The 17,055-nt window shown below is 34.2% G+C and overlaps 1 protein-coding gene and 1 long non-coding RNA gene across 9 annotated transcripts in view; both read left to right on the top strand.

Moving 5' to 3' along the window:
• The window catches only part of PCNX1 (pecanex 1), a 206,688-nt gene that overhangs the window by 106,050 nt on the left and 83,583 nt on the right, over positions 1-17,055 (top strand). For all 8 annotated transcript variants that reach the window (XM_032245735.1, XM_032245729.1, XM_032245732.1 and 5 more), the window contains 4 exons: positions 4,423-4,576; positions 12,247-12,279; positions 14,979-15,150; positions 15,760-15,870. In XM_032245735.1, coding sequence (XP_032101626.1) covers positions 4,423-4,576; positions 12,247-12,279; positions 14,979-15,150; positions 15,760-15,870 — 470 coding nt within the window. The remainder of the gene's footprint in view (positions 1-4,422; positions 4,577-12,246; positions 12,280-14,978; positions 15,151-15,759; positions 15,871-17,055) is intronic.
• On the top strand, positions 775-2,559 carry LOC116528494. The gene is made up of 2 exons (XR_004259065.1): positions 775-975; positions 1,012-2,559. It is a non-coding gene; the product is annotated as an uncharacterized LOC116528494 (long non-coding RNA).

The raw sequence follows: 17,055 nt of genomic DNA, 5'->3' as shown, positions 1-17,055 counted from the left end.
ACAGTTACAACTGCTTTCCAAATGTTTAAAAAGTTAACTACAAAAAAAAAAAGAAAAATATAAAAAGTTAACATAGAAGATACTTTCAAAAGTCCCAAATCAAACTTACAGAGTTGAAAACCATAATCCCTGAGATTAAAAATATACTGGATGTGATTAATGGTAGATTGAACCTTGTAGAAGAAAAGATCAGTGAGCGCGAAGACATAGCAGTGGAAACTATCCAGAATGAAACAGAAAGAAGAGTCTTCGCCCCGCTGTCCCCAGTGAAAAGAGTATAAAAGCAAAATGAGAGAAAGCTGTGGGACAACTACAGGAGGAAATAAGGAGACAAAAGATTTTGAAGAAATAAGGGTGGAGAACTTTACAAATTTGATGAAAACTGTGAACACATTCAAGAAGCCCAGTGAACCTTAAGCATAAAGTACTTGAATAAAACTACACCAAGACACACAACTACTCAAAACCAGTGATAAGATTTTTTAAATTGCAAGAGAAAAAAAGAGGAGCAAGGAAGACATCCTTTTTATTGTTGGAAATAATGGAATGAAAAGACAGTAGAGGAGCAGCTTTAAAGCATTGGGGAAAAAAAAAAAAAAAAAACACCAAAGTGAAATAAAGACATTTTCAGATCAGAAAAAATGGGAAGAATTCTTTATGAGCAGATCCATACTACAAAAAATGTTGAAAGATGTCTTTCAGGCAGAAGGAAAGTTATCTCAGATGGAAATACGAGTCTACCCAAAGGAACAAAGATAAATGGAAATGGTAAGTCACTACATGGATAAATATAAAAGATTTTTTCTTATTGATTAAATCTCTTTAAGAGTTAACTGACTGTTTAAACGAAAATAATGCATTGTGTGGTTTATAACATGTAAAAGTAAAATTTATGATAATAGCACAAAGGCAGAGAAGGGAGAAATAAAAGCATACTATCGTAAGTTTCTTATATGAAGTGATATAGCATTGAAGGTAGACTGTCATAAATGTGTATTGTAGATATTGAAGGTAGACTGTCATAAATGTGTATTGTAAACCCTGGGCTGCATACAGTGGCTTATACCTGTAATCCCAGCTCTTTGGGAAGCTGAGGCAGGAGGATCACTTGTGAGCCCAGGAGTTTGAGGCCAGCCTTGGCAACCTAGTGAGACCCTGTCTCTACAAACATATTTTTAAAAATTCTTACCAAAACCTACCCTAAGGCAACTATTAAAATAACAAAAGACTTGTAGCTAATATGTCAAAATGCGATAAGATGGATTATAAAAATTACTCTGTTAATCAATAAAATGGAAAAAGATCAAAGAACAGATGAGACAAATAGGAAACAAATGACTTGGCAGATTAGATAAAAAAGAACAAGACTCAACTCCAGGCTGCCTACGTGGAATGTACTTTAACTGTAAAAACAGAGGCTAGTGTGGTGGCTTATGCCTATAATCCCAGCACTTTGGGAGACAGAGGTGGGAGGATCTCTTGAGGCCCAGTTTTCAAAACCAGCCTGGGCAGCATAGACCCAGTTTCTACCAAAACAAAATACAAACAAATAGGTTAAAAGATGGAGAAACTATACCATGCTAACGTTAACGAAAGGCTTATTGTAGTGGCTGTATTAAAGTCAGATAAAGTAGATTTCAGAACAAAGAATATTACCAAGGATGAAGAAGGCCATTTCATAATGATAAAGAGTCAGTCCACAGGATTTAACAGTCCTAAATGTTTGTATACCTAAAAACAGAGCTTTGGAATTTATAAAGCAAAAGCTAATAGAAGTAGAGAAATGGACAAATCACAGTTATAGGTGATTTCAGCACTTCTTTTTAAATAATTGATAGACTATTTAGAAAATCAGTGAGGATATGTAGTGAACTTTAACAGTATTATCAACCAACATAAATTAGTTGACATTTACAGAACACTGCACCCATAACAAGAGAATATACATTTTCCTAACTGCTCACAGAACATGTACTAAGATAGATCATATTTTTAGCCATAATACAAGAGTCAGTAAATTTTGAAAGATCCACTGTCCAATCGTACGTAGTGGGATTAAATGGTAAATTAAAGCAAATAGAACCTTGGAAAATCCCCAAATATTTGGAAACTAAATAACACTTCTAATTAACCCATGGATTAGAGAAGATATCAAGAGAGAAATTAGTAGATGCCACTGACCTGCAGTGCTTAGGAAAATGTATAGCACTAAACACCTAGATTAGAAAAGAAAGGTCTCAAATCAATGACTTAACCTTCCACTTACTAGAACAAGAGCACATAAGCCCAACTAAGCAAAAGAAACGTAGTGGTAAGGAACGAAACAATTCAGTGAGGACACAGAGAAACAATAAAGAAAATCAAGGAAATGAAAAGTTTGAGGACATCGATTGATAAACCTTTAGCCTGCCTGACCAGAAAAAAAAAGAAGAGGAAAGACATATGAAGAATGTGAGTTATGATATCACTACAGACTGTACAGGTATTAAAAGGATAATTAGAGAATGATATGAGCAGCTATATGCAAATAAATTCAGCATTGGATAAATGAACAAATTTCTTGAAAGACAAGTTATGAAATTCCATTCTGAAAGAAGTACATGACCTTAATTGTCTTACATGTATTAAGTAAGTGGAAATTGTAGTTTAGAAACTATACCACAAAGAAAACTCTAGGCCCAGGTGGCATCAAAATAATATTCAGATGAATGAAATGGAGAAAGGATAGCCTTTTCAACAAATGGTGGTGGAACAATTGGATTTACATATGTAGAAAAATAGAGATGGACGCAGAGGTGTGTGCTCAGGAGGCTGAGGTGAGAGGATTGTTTGAGACCAGCCTGGGCAACATAGCAAAACCTCATCTCAAGCACATAAAAATAAGGAACTTGTAGCCTTACCTCATACCACATTATGAAAATGTATCATAGGCTTAAATGTGAAACCTAAAACAAAACTTCTAGGAAAATAAAACAGGAGAAAATTTTTATGAACTTGGATTAGACAAAATTACTTAGTTATGACACCAAAAACAAGATCAATAAAAAAAATTGATACATAGGACTCATCAAAATTGAAAATTTTTAAAAAGCTAAAGACAAGACATGTTCAATCACAAGGGAGGCACTATTCAGGCAGGCCAAGGATTGAAAAGAGGTCATTGGATTTAGCAAATCTGAAATTGCATAACTATCACCTAAAATCAAATAGAAATGCCAGTAACGTATTGATTTGGAAATACTATTGAACTTTTTTATCTGGTAGAACCATTAAAGGAAATAGTACAAAGATGTTTATGAATTTAATTTTTATGCCCAATTGATTGTGATAAATATGGAATTGGGTTAATAAAAAAATTTTTTAATGATTATAAAAGCAATTCCTTATTGTAGAAAATTTAAATATGTACAAAGTTTTGAAGACAGAGGCAAACCGTAATTCTTCCATGGAAAGAAGCATCATTAGTAATGCTATTTTTGATATATTGTCCTTTTTAACCTATATGTTTAATTTTTTAATAGCAGAACTTATATCCTTCTATGCTCATGGTTTTTTGTGCTGCTTTCTGTATGTAGCAGATGTGCTGAGCATTTTTTCATTTTTTAATAGTTTTTAAAAATATGACTTAGAAGTATTTTAGAGAATACTAAAGGATGTATTTGTATAACATTTTGTGAATAAAATTTTCCCAAGAAGTAATGAGATAGGTTCTTGTGTGTGTATGACATAAAAATAATCTACATTTATATAGATATATGTACACATTTATATATATGTAAATCTTGAGCATCATATTGTTTCTCTTACCATGTCAGTTTAATAAAGTATAGAATTAGCAACTTTGATAGAAGCAGATAGAGGTTTTTGTCCCTACCTTTATTCTCAAGATGTGTAACAGCCCATATTTAAGTAATTATAATAAGTGAGTTTCTTTCAGATGATTCAGAGATGAGGGAAGTGAAATCACTTAGTGCCAGAATTTTGCTACAACTTTGTCATATAACAAATGTTTTAAATTTAATTTTCTAGAAACTATTTTGAGATTTTGTTTTTTAAACATAACTTGATTCTTTGTATGCATATTTTATTTGCCATCCAAGTTGGTTAGCTCTTCGCAACCAATGAAACAGAAAAGCGGATATTAAGGAGAGTAATATTTTTTAAATAGCAATTAAAACTATGTTATATAATTGGAACTCCACAATTCACTGTATCATGTTTTATTTGTATATAAGAATTCATGTTACGTCCATATGAAACTAGTTTGTTTTAAGTATGATCTAAAACCTTGTTCAAACTCAGTACCAGAAAGACATCTCAGCATATTATGAACTTCATATTTATGTCTTCCCTTCCCTTTTTAGCATTCAGTTAATTTCTTATATTTATGATATACTTACTCATAAGTTTTTCTATCTGTAGAAATCGTGAGATTCTGGAAAATGTGTTAGCTGTCATCCTGGCTATTCTCGTGGCTTTTTTGGGATCTATTCTTCTCATACAAGGCTTCTTCAGAGATATCTGGGTCTTCCAGTTCTGCCTGGTCATAGCCAGTTGTCAATACTCACTACTTAAGGTACCAGCATCTGTTCTTTTCATGCTATGGAATTACATTTGTGTTAAAGGCAGAAGATTTTGTAATTTGCTGAATTAGAGTAAGATAGTTAGAGTAAGGCAGAAGATTTTGTAATTTACTGAATTAGAGTAAGATAATTATTTTTAGGCTTATATTTCTTGAATGTTTACATAAGATTGTATAGAGAGCAAAAGGGGGGGATATAAATCTTAAAAATAATTAAGATTATGTTTTAATATGTAAATTTATGGAAGTTCTAATTATGTAAATTAGAACTTCCTAAAAACTATTTTTTTGTATTAAAAGAAAACTGTATTTGTTAAAATAAGAATTTGCTTTTTTTTTTTTTTTAACAGTAGTAGATATTATTTTTTATTATACTTTAAGTTCTGGGTTATATGTTCAGAATGTGCAGGTTTGTTGTACATAGGTATACACGTGCCATGGTGCACCTATCAACCTGTCATCTACATTAGATATTTCTCCTAACGTTATCCTTCCCCTAGTACCTCTCCCCTTGACAGGCCCTGGTGTGTGATGTTCCCCTCCATGTGTCCACGTGTTCTCACTGTTCAACACCCACTTAAGAGTGAGAATATGCAGTGTTTGTTTTTCTGTTCCTGTGTTAGTTTGCTGAGAATGATAGTTTCCAGCTTCATCCATGTCCCCGCAAAGGACATGAACTCATCCATTTTTATAGCTGCATAGTATTCCATGGTGTATATGTGGCACATTTTCTTTATCCAGCCTATCATTGATGGGCATTTGGGTTGGTTCCAAGTCTTTGTTATTGTGAGCAGTGCTGCAGTATACATACATGTGCATGTGTCTTTACAGTAGAATGATTTATAATCCTTTGGGTATATACCCAGTAATGGGATTGCTGGGTCAAGCGGTATTTCTGTTCTAGATCCTTGAGAAATCGCCACACTGTCTTCCACAATGGTTGAACTAATTTACGCTCCCAACAATTGTGTAAAAACATTCCTATTTCTCCACATCCTCTCTAATATCTGTTGTTTCCTGACTTTTTAATGATCACCATGCTAATTGACAGGAGATGGTATCTCATTGTAGTTTCGATTTGCATTTCTCTAATGACCAGGGATGATGAGCTTTTTTTCATACGTTTGTTGGCTACATAAATGTCTTCTTTTGAGAAGTGTCTGTTCATATCCTTTGCCCACTTTTTGATGGAGTTGTTTGATTTTTCTTTTAAATTTGTTTAGATTCCTTGTAGATTCTAGATGTTAGCCCTTTGTCAGATGGGTAGATTGCAAAAATTTTCTCCTATTCTGTAGGTTGCCTGTTCACTCTCATGATAGTTTCTTTTGCTGTACAGAAGCTCTTTAGTTTAATTAGATCCCATTTTTCAATATTGGCTTTTGTTGCCATTGCTTTTGGTGTTTAGTCATGAAGTTTTTGCTCATGCCTATGTCCTGAATGGTATTGCCTAGGTTTGCTTCTATGGTTTTTATGGTGTTAGAGCTTGCATTTGTGTCTTTAATCCATCTGGAGTTAATTTTTGTATAAGGTGTAAGGAAGGGGTCCAGTTTTAGTTTTCTGCATATGGCTAGCCGGTTTTCCTAACACCATTTATTAAATAGGGAATTATTTTCCCATTGCTTATTTTTGTCAGGGTTGTCAAAGATCAGATGAGTGTAGATGTGGCATAATTTCTGAGGCCTCTGTTCTGTTCCATTGGTCTATAAATCTGTTTTGTTCCCAGTACCGTGCTGGTTTGGTTACTGTAGCCTTATAGTATAGTTTGAAGTCAGTTAGCATGATGCCATCATCTTTGTTCTTTTTGGTTAGGATTGCCTTGGCTATACAGGCTCTTTTTTGGTTCCATATGAAATTTAAAGTAGTTTTTTCTAATTCTGTGAAGAAAGCCAATGGTATCTTGATGAGGATAGCATTGAATCTATAAATTACTTTGGGCAGTAGGGCCATTTTCACAATATCGATTATTCCCATCCATGAATATGGAATGTTTTTCCATTTGTTTGTGTCCTCTCTTATTTCCTTGAGCAGTGGTTTGTAGTTGTCCTTGAAGAGTTCCCTCACTTCCATTGTAAGTTGTATTCCTAGATATTTTATTCTCTTTGTAAGCATTTGCGAATCGGAGTTCACTCATAATTTTGTTCTCTGTTTGTCTGTTCCTGGTGTATAGGAATGCTTGTGATTTTTGCACATTGATTTTGTATACTGAGACTTTGCTGAAGGTTGCTTATCAGCTTAAGGAGATTTTGGGCTGAGACAATAAGGTTTTCTAAATATACAATGATGTCATCTACAAACTGAGACGATTTGACTTCCTCTCTTCCTATTTGAATACCCTTTGTTTCTTTCTCTTGCCTGAGTATCCTGGCCAGAACTTCCAATACTGTGTTGAATAGGAGTGGTGAGTGAGGGTATCCTTGTCTTGTGCTGGTTTTCAAAGGGAATGCTTCCAGCTTTTACCCATTCAGTATGATATTGGGTATCGGTTTGTCATAAATAACTTATTATTTTGAGATACGTTCCATCAATCCCTAGTTTCTTGAGAGTTTTTAGCATGAAGGGGTGTTGAATTTTATTGAATGCCTTTTCTGCATCTATTGAGATAATCATGTAGTTTTTGTTATTGGTTCTGTTTATGTGATGGACTGCATTTATTGATTTGCATGTGTTGAACCAGCCTTGCATCCTGGGATGAAGCTGACTTGATCATGGTGGATAAACTTTTTGATGAGTTGCTATATTCGGTTTGCCAGTATTTTATTGAGGATTTTCACATTGATGTTCATCAGGGATATTGGCCTGAAATTTCCTTTTTTTGTTGTTTCTCTGCCAGGTTTTGATATCAGGATGATGCTGGCTTCATAAAATGAGTTAGGGAGGACTCCCTCTTTTTGTATAGTTTGGAATACTTTCAGAAGGTATGGTACCAGCTCCTCTTTGTACTTCTGGTAGAATTTGGCTGTGAATCCATCCGGTCCTGGGCTTTTTTTTTTTTGGTTGGTAGGCTATTAATTACTGCCTCAATTTCAGAACTTGTTATCGGTCTATTCAGGGATTTGACTTCTTCATGGTTTAGTCTTGGAAGGGTGTATGTGTCCAGGAATTTATGCTTTATTTCTTCTAGGTTTTCAAGTTTATTTGCATAGAGGTGTTTATAGTATTTTCTGTTGGTATAGTATTTTTTCTTGGTTGGTATGCTATTAATTACTGCCTCAATTTCAGAACTTGTTATTGGTCTATTCAGAGATTCAGTTTCTTTCCGATTTATCCTTGGGAGGGTGTATATGTCCAGGAATTTATCCATTTCTTATAGGTTTTCTAGTTTATTTGTGTAGAGGTGTTTATAGTATTCTTTAGTTTATTTGTGTAGAGGTATTTATAGTATTTTCTAGTTTTTGTGTAGAGGTGTTTATAGTATTCTCTGATGGTGAAATCCCCTTTATCATTTTTTATTTGTATCTATTTGATTCTTCTCTCTTTTCTTCTTTATTAGTCTGGCTAGCGGTCTATATATTTTAACGTTTTCAAAAAACTAGCCCTGGGATTCATTGCTTTTTTTTCTTTTTTGTAAGGTGTATTGTGTATCTCCTTCAGTTCTGCTGTGATTTTAGTTATTTCTTATCTTCTGCTAGCTTTTGAATTTGTTTGCTCTTGCTTCTCTAGTTCTATTAATTGCGATGTTAGGGTGTCGATTTTAGATCTTTTCCGCTTTCTCCTGTGGACATTAAGTGCTATAAATTTCCCTCTAAACACTGCTTTAGCTGTGTCCCAGAGATTCTGGTACATTGTGTCTTTGTTCTCATTGTTTTCAAGGAACTTATTTATTTCTGCCGTTACTTTGTTATTTACCTAGTAGTCATTCAGGGGCAGGTTGTTGAGTTTCCATGTAGTTGTGCAGTTTTGACTGAGTTTCCTAATCCTGAGTTCTAATTTGATTGCACTGTGGTCTGAGAGACTGTTTGTTATGATTTCCATTCTTTTGCATTTGCTGAGGAGTGCCTCACTTCCAATTATGTGGTTAATTTCAGAATAAGTGCTATGTGGTGCTGAGAAGAATGTATATTCTGATGATTTGGGGTGGAGAGTTCTGTAGATGTCTATTAGGTCCACTTGGTCCAGATCTGAGTTCAAGTCCTGAATGTTCTTCTTACTTTTCTGTCTTGTTGATCTAATATTGACAGTAGGGTGTTAAAGTCTCCCACTATGATTGTGTGGGAGTCTAAGTCTTTTTGCAGGTCTCTAATAACTTGATTATAAATCTGAGTGCTCCTGCATTGGGTGCATATATATTTAGGTTAGTTAGCTCTTCTTGTTGTATTGATCCCTTTACCATTATGTAATGCTCTTCGTTGTCTTTTTTGATTTTGTTGGTTTAAAGTCTGTTTTATCAGAGACTAGGATTGCACCCCCTGTTGTTTTTGCTTTCCATTTGCTTGAGAAATATTCCTGCATCCCTTTATTTTGAGCCTATGTGTGTCTTTGCACATGAGATGGATCTTCTGAATACAGCACACCAATGGTTCTTGACTCTTTATCCAATTTGCCAGTCTGTGTCTTTTATTTGGCGCATTAAGCCTGTTTATATTTAAGGTTAATATTGCTATGTGTGAATTTGATCCTGTTATTATGCTAGCTGGTTATTTTGCCCATTAGTTGCTGTAGTTTCTTCATAGTGTCGATGGTCTTTACAATTTTGTATGTTTTTGCAGTGGCTGCTATTGGTTTATTCTTTCCATATTTAGTGCTTCTTTTAGGAGCTCTTGTAAGGCAGGTCTGGTGGTGACAAAACCTTTCAGCATTTGCTTGTCTGTAAAGGATTTTATTTCTCCTTCACTTAGGAAGCTTACTTTGGCTGGATATGCAATTGTGGATTGAAAATTCTTTTCTTTAAAGATGTTGAATATTGGCCCCACTCTCTTCTGGCTTGTAGAGTTATTGCAGAGAGATCTGCTATTAGTCTGAAGGGCTTACCTTTGTGGGTAACCTGTGTATGCTTCACTAAGTTCTTGTGCTGTGTTTTTCAGCTTCATCAGGTCATTTATGTTCTTCTCTAAACTGGTTATTATAGTTAGCAATTCCTTTAACCTTTCTTCAAAGTTCTTAACTTCCTTGCACTGGGTTAGAACATGCTCCTTTAGCTTGGAGGAGTTTGTTATTACCACCTACTTCTGTCAATTTGTCAAACTTGTTCTCTGTCCAGTTTTGTTCCCTTGTTGGCGAGGAGTTATGATCCGTTGGAGAAGAGGAGGTGTCCTGGTTTTTGGAATTTTCAGCCTTTTTGCACTGGTTTTTCCTCATCTTCATGGAATTATCTACCTTTGGTCTTTGATGTTGGTGTCTTTCTGATAGGGTTTTTGTGTGTACGTCCTTTTTGTTGATGTTGATGATATTGCTTTATGTTTGTTTGTCTGTTTTCCTTTTTACAGTTAGGCCCCTCTGCTGCAGGTCTGCTAGAGTTTGCTGGAGGTCCACTCCAGACCCTATTTGCCTGGGTATCACCAGTGGAGGCCGCAGAACAGCAAAGATTGCTGCCTGTTCCTTCCTCTGGAAGCTTTGTCCCAGAGAGGCACCCGCCAGATGCCAACCAGATCTCTCCTGTATGAGGTGTCTGTCAACCCCTGCTCAGAGGTGTCTCTGAGTCAGGAGGCACGGCAGTCAGGCAGCCACTTGAGGAGGCAGTCTGTCCCTTTGTAGAGCTCAATTACTGTGCTAGGCAATCCACTGCCCTCTTCAGAGCCAGCCAGCAGGAACGTTTAAATCTGCTGAAGCTGCGCCCGCAGCTGTCCCTTCCCCCAGGTACTCTGTCTCAGGGAGGTGGGAGTTTTATTGATAAGCCACTGACTGGAGCTGCCTTTCTTTCAGAGATGCCCTGCCCAGAGAGGAGGGAATCTAGAAAGGCAGTCTGGCTACAGCAGATTTAGGGAGCTGCAGTGGGCTCCGCCCAGTTCGACCTTTCTAATGGCTTTGTTTGCCCTGTGAAGGGGAAACTGCCTACTCAAGCTTCAGTAATGGTAGATACATCTCCCGCCACCAAGCTCGAGTGTCCCTGGTCGACTTCAGACTGCTGTGCTAGCAACGAGAATTTCAAGCCAGTGGATCTTAGCTTGCTGGGCTCCATGGGATCCACTGAGCTGGACCACTTGGCTTCCTGGCTTCAGCCCCCTTTTTAGGGGAGTGAATGGTTCTGTCTCAACTGGCATTCCAGGCACCACTGGGGTATGAAAAAAAACTCCTGCAGCTAGCTCAGGAGTTTCTTGAACTTTTCAGATGACTCATTTTGTTGTTGTTGTTGATGTCTCTTCGTTCTTTCGACTACTTAATTTATGAGAATTCCCTAGGATTTTGTGTGATTGCTTTCTTGGTTTACAGTTCCTTGCCAGTGAAGTCATCCTCATTTGTTACTTTATTTGTTGTCTTCATATATGAGTTATGTCCAGATTTATATCTCAGAGTCTTCACCTCTTTTGCCAGCTTTAGTCCTATAAATCTAACAGACATTTTAAAAATAGCAAATTGATCAACTTCTGGTTAATATTTCTTTCCCAATTTCTTTGCTTTTGGCAGTGATATACTAGCTAAAAATCTTAGAGTCTCTGCTCCTTCCTCCTTGTTCCCTAATAACAAGTAATCCAGTCCCTTTGATGACATTTAATGATTCTGTGTTAAAATACTGGTTGTTGTTCTTGTACTATACCTTTAGTGCCTTAAATAATTTAAATTCATTTTTTGGCTCTAGTGTCTCTGTTGTCCAATTAATTTTGTCCACTGCTTTCAGGTTAATGTGGTTAAATATGGAAAAGGTTAAAGGTGACAGATTTTTGTAACTAGTGGCCTAGAAGAAGAATAATGTCATAAACAGGAATAAGAAAGACAAGAACAGAAGCTTTTAGAGGATAGGTGTTGTGATTAAAAGACTTTAAAGATTATCTGGACTCAGATCTGGCCGAGGGCCAAATGCCAAACTCAGTGAGCTCAGTCCAGTGTCGAATGGTAGGCTGGTGCTAGACCATCCTAGTGAAATTGTAAGGTATGCCACTGCAAATGAACTGAAACTTGGGAGAAAAGTCATGACTAGGGAAGTAGCGGCATAATACCTTCTGAACATTTTTATGGGAAGTCAGTAAAGTCTCTTAAAAGGATACAGCTTAACTTACTTGATTATTTTGATATGAAAATGCAAATAATATATTTATTACAAATACCATTGAATTACTTAGAAAGCTTGGACTTTATGGGAAGAACTAGAATTCTTGTTATAAGCTAACCACTGTTATTGTATATTTCCTGAATGGAATGATGTCCTGTGAGAAATACTATACTTGTATATAGTATACCTTAACTATACTTGTACATAGCAATAAGCCAAACAGTAAGATGGATCTGTCTATGATATGTTATTGCAGAAACTTTAAGATAGTTACAAATAAATAAATAATAAATAATCTTTTTTTTTTTTACTCTTGTCAGGAAAGAGTTTTGAGATGTTTTTAATATTACAGTGACACTGGTATCTGAAGCTGATATTTCATCTCTGGAACAGAATTATTAATATAGGTCATTTTGTGGTTATGGAATATTTACTTAAAATCATTTCAGGCATTTTGAAAGTTGGTTGTAAGATTAGCAGGACTTCAGGAGTGTAATTTGTCTTTCTGTTTCATTTTTAGAGTGTTCAACCAGATTCTTCTTCTCCCAGACATGTAAGTCACTTTAATATGACTGTGCATTGTAGTTCCTTAATATTTATCAAAGTGTTTGTGGTTTGTTTTTTGTTTGTTTTGTTTTATTTGGAATGCATCAGACTGAACTAAAATTTATGTTTTATTTTCCTCATTTATGTTTTGACACACCACTAGAAATACAGGTGTTTTGTTTGCTTGAAATAAAATGACACTGTACTTGTGGACTCTAAATCTTGGTTGAAATTGAGCATAATAATTCATTTTTTGACAGCCTGTTTTAGGGAGTAGACATGGTTCTTATAATCGCATGATTATTTGTGTTTAATAATTTTGAATAATAGCTTATGAATAGGTATTATTATTTCAGTTGAGTAACCATTAGGAGTAAGAATAAAGAAATAATATATTAGTCTGGTGTTAAGGCCATTGACTAAAAACTGTTACTCACTTTGTGACTAGACAAAAATATCTGCCTAGCAGTAATTATTGTGAAGTGTGATTCATTTTAGATTTAAATTGAATATTTAATAGAACAAAGGATATTCTGCTTAGAGTAGTTCAAAAATAGACTTCAAGAATAGTTTATGATTTTTTTCCTTGAATATAATTTTTTTAATCCATTCGCTGGAATAATGAATAATGAGAATGGATGAGCAAAATAAAACAAGGAGGCAAGTGTGGGTTTTATTTTTTGACTGATTATGTTTACTATTTTGTAAGAATATTTTTGAAGTGTAATGATATATGGAAACATTGCTTTTTAACTTTTTATTTTGATGTTATTTCAAACTTGAAGTTGCAAGGGTAGTACAAAGAACTTCAAATGCAATTCATCCAGATCCCCGTGTTAACATTTACCATATTTGCTTAATCCCTTTCTAGCATGTGATTTTTTTTCTTGTTTCTCTCTTCTAGCTGACATGATGCCCCTTTACCTCTAAATGTCTCAGTGTATGTTTCTTAGAAACAAAATATATTAATTCAATATCATTATCAAAATTAGAACATTAACACTGATATGCTGTCTTCTAATGTACAGATCTTATTCAGGTTTTGCCCATTGTCTTCATTGACAGTAGAAAGTCCCTGATTATGTTTGGTCTCTTAAATGTCCTTTAATCTGAAGCAATTCTTCAGCAGCTGTCTTTCATGATATTGAAATTTTTGATGGATACAGGCCAGTTATTTTATAGACCATCCCTCAATTTGAGTTTGTCTGATTTTCTTTCTTTAAAAAAATTTAAATTTTTAAAAAATATTTTCACCCTGTCTTATGGTGCTGATGATGTCTCTTTCTGATTTGATAAGGCCATGCTTTTTTTAAGTAGGAATACTAGAAAAGTGTGTCATATTAGGAAGCATATATTGTTTTATCCTGTTACTAGTGATGCTAATTTTGATCTTCTGATTAAGGGTATTGTCTGCAGGGTGTCTGAAATCTCTACAGTATTAACATTTTGGCTAGCTAATTCTTGGTGTGAGGGTGGGGGATGCTGTCCATTGCACTGTAGAATATTTAGCATTCTCTATAGTGCTACCCATTAGATGCTGGTGGCACTACTTCCCCAATTGTGACAACAGAAATGTGTAAAGATATTCCCATATGTGCACTGGGGAGCAAAACCCCCTCCCAATTCCTTAAGAACCACTACTTTACTGGAATGTTACTGTTTTTCTCTTGCAGATAATAAATACTTCAAATAAATAAATTAAATAAATACCTCATAGGGAGATGCCTCAAAACTGTATATGTGTCCTCCTACTCTGTAAATTTCTATCTAGTAGTTTTAGTGTCTACTGATGTTTCTTGCCTGATTCAGTTATCATTTGATGGTTGCCAAGTGGTGATTTTTCTCATCCCATCATTCCTTCTACATTTATTAGTTGACCTTTTATTAATACTATAAGGAAGAGCTTTCCCTTCTATTTTATATTTGTAGGTATGTACTTGTGTGGATACATGGATTATTTTATTCAATGGACTATAATGTTACTAGTAGTATTTTTTTTGATGCTCAGATTGTCCCTGATTTAGCCATTGGGAGTCCATCACACTGCTTTCTGTGTCCTTTTGACATATCTCTATTATTCTTTAAGTACTTTCTACCTTTTTGTCACAACAATATGTTCCAGGGTCATCTTATACATTCCCTGTCGTAGCCAGAAACCAGTCTTTTCTCTATGGAGCCCCCCCATCTTTTTTGGTAGGTAATGGTATTTATAAAGTTAGATCTGGTTGCTAGTAATCTTTATTGCTAGAATCTTGTTGCATCTAGGTCCTCTCAGTGGATAAAGCTAGGAAGTGTATGTATGTACATATATACGCACGTATATACATAGGTATTACCTATTCCTTTATCTATTTGTATGCATATTAAAAATAATGAGACTCTGGGAGCCCAACGTGGGCAGATCACTTAAGTCCAGGATTTGCATTCCAGTCTGGGCAACAGGGTGAAACCCTTTTTTCAAAAAAAAAAAAAAAAAAAAAAAAAAAAAATCACACTGATAACTTCTGTTTCAGTCCAGCATCTCAGAGTTCATTCTGTTATCCTTCCTTCTTTCTACATTTGTTAATCCCTTCTGTGACTGTCAGACATCTGGCTTCCGTATGGAAAAATTTGGAACCCTTAGAATAAAGCCATCAATGATCTCAGTAGTTGTTTGTGACTTTTAAAATTAACTATAAACTGACTTTTAAAAAATATCATTTTCAGGGTCATAATCGTATCATTGCCTACAGTAGACCAGTTTATTTCTGCTTATGTTGTGGTCTTATTTGGCTCTTGGATTATGGTAGCAGAAACCTGACTGCAACCAAGTTCAAATTATATGGAATAACTTTCACCAATCCACTGGTGTTTATATCAGCCAGGGATTTAGTTATAGGTGAGTCATCTTTAAAGTATCTCTAATCTTAAAATTAATATATTTGTATATCAACATTTTACTGATAAATATATCAATTATACAGCTTAAAATGTTTTTAATAAGCTTATTTTACTGTTTATTATAATCCTCTCTGAGGAACAAAAGTGATAGGACTATTATGAGTGAATAAAGCTAATGATGAACAAGTATTATAGTAATTATGTTGTTTTTGGAGTAGCTGTAATGGAAAATTTTTTTTGATTTGTTATTTAAGCTTCTATTATATGAAAATGATTGAAATAACTTAAAAAGTATTGTTAATGATTGAAAAGATGTTATTTACTACTCAAGCAATTATGTTGAGATGTATCATTTCAAATGCTATCTTTTAAAAATTGCTTAATAGTTTATGTTAATTTGGGATTTTTAAAAATTAATCATGACCTCTCAGTGGACACAAGAATAGATACAGTATAATATTTTAAAATATACTTTTCTTTCTTTTTATAGTGTTTGCTTAGTAGTTTATGTTAATTTGGGGTTTTTAAAAGTAATTATGACCTCTAAGTGGTCGCAAGAATGGATACAGTATAATATTTTAAAATATACTTTTCTTTCTTTTTATAGTGTTTACACTCTGTTTCCCAATAGTGTTTTTCATTGGTCTCCTGCCCCAGGTGAATACATTTGTCATGTACCTTTGTGAACAATTGGATATTCATATCTTTGGTGGTAATGGTAAGTACTTCTTTATAAACATTATACTATTACATTTATAGATCATGAAGTAATAAACTGACCATTGAAATGCTTTTCTGGTTTTTGCTTCAGGCTTGAAATTAGGAAAAAAAAAAAGACATTAAATCATTTAAGACTGAGAAGCAATTAATGTGGATAGGAAAAAATAGTCAAGTCTGCTACTATAGAGAAAGAGCCAGGTATAATGAAGCAGGTGTGTAAGAAGTGATAAAATAATGTCTGCAACTTAAAGTTATAGTGAGTTTACATGGAACCTGTATGTACTTAAGAAGTATTTATAAAAGGTCATCTATCCTGAAGAGATTGAAGTTTGATACATAGCATTATATTTGGATTTTAAACCAGTATGTGCATTTAGTAGATCTTTGTATTTGGTTTCAGAGTTTTGTTTTATCCTTAGAATGCTAACACCAAAACCAGAATCTAAAAGCATTTTACTAATAAATAAGCTTTTAAAAACTTTCTCTGTTCACTGAGTAGACTATGTGGCTATTAACTGATATACTTAGAAAATCTATTTCTGTATATCATATGTATATTTTATTTAAAAAAAATAAGACTATAGCCATATTACTGGGGAATAGATAATGGTTTGTAGAATCTGAAAATAATTATTTGGCACACACCATGGTTAAAATATACCATTATTTAGTTTAACCATTGAAAATTTTACTGAAAGATGAGTGTGCAACTAGAGAAAATGAAAGGGAAAGAAATTATTATAACTTTAGAGTTCACTCTCTACACACTTCACATTTTCAGGCCTCATCTATTTTCCAAGCATATGTATTGAAATCCTCTCTGGTGATAAAATGTTGATATCATGGCTTTAATTTTAAGTACAAACTGAGCTTTTTCTATGTTGCTGTGTATTATACTAGAGAATTTTTAATGTTTTGAAAATTTTTTGAAGGGATTGAATTAAGACAGAACTGGCTTCATCAATCAGCATAGTTTAATGGGTAGAAGACAATTCTAATATTTAGGGACTATTCTTGGTATTATATTATCCTAAATACTATGAGGAGGGCTTAATGTAGGTAATTTGTGATAATGGGCTTTTGTCATGCTGTAATTTACGATCTTGTGCAAAGTAATAGGTTTCTAATATCTCATAAGGAATTTTTATATAGATTTATTTTATGATTATTATTAAATTATTAT

Source organism: Sapajus apella, unplaced genomic scaffold, assembly GCF_009761245.1.
Source record: "Sapajus apella isolate SASKATOON/1434 unplaced genomic scaffold, GSC_monkey_1.0 scaffold59, whole genome shotgun sequence".
NCBI lineage: Eukaryota > Metazoa > Chordata > Mammalia > Primates > Cebidae > Sapajus > Sapajus apella.
The sequence above is the reverse complement of the archived record's forward strand: the minus strand, read 5'-3'. Positions and strand labels throughout refer to the sequence as shown.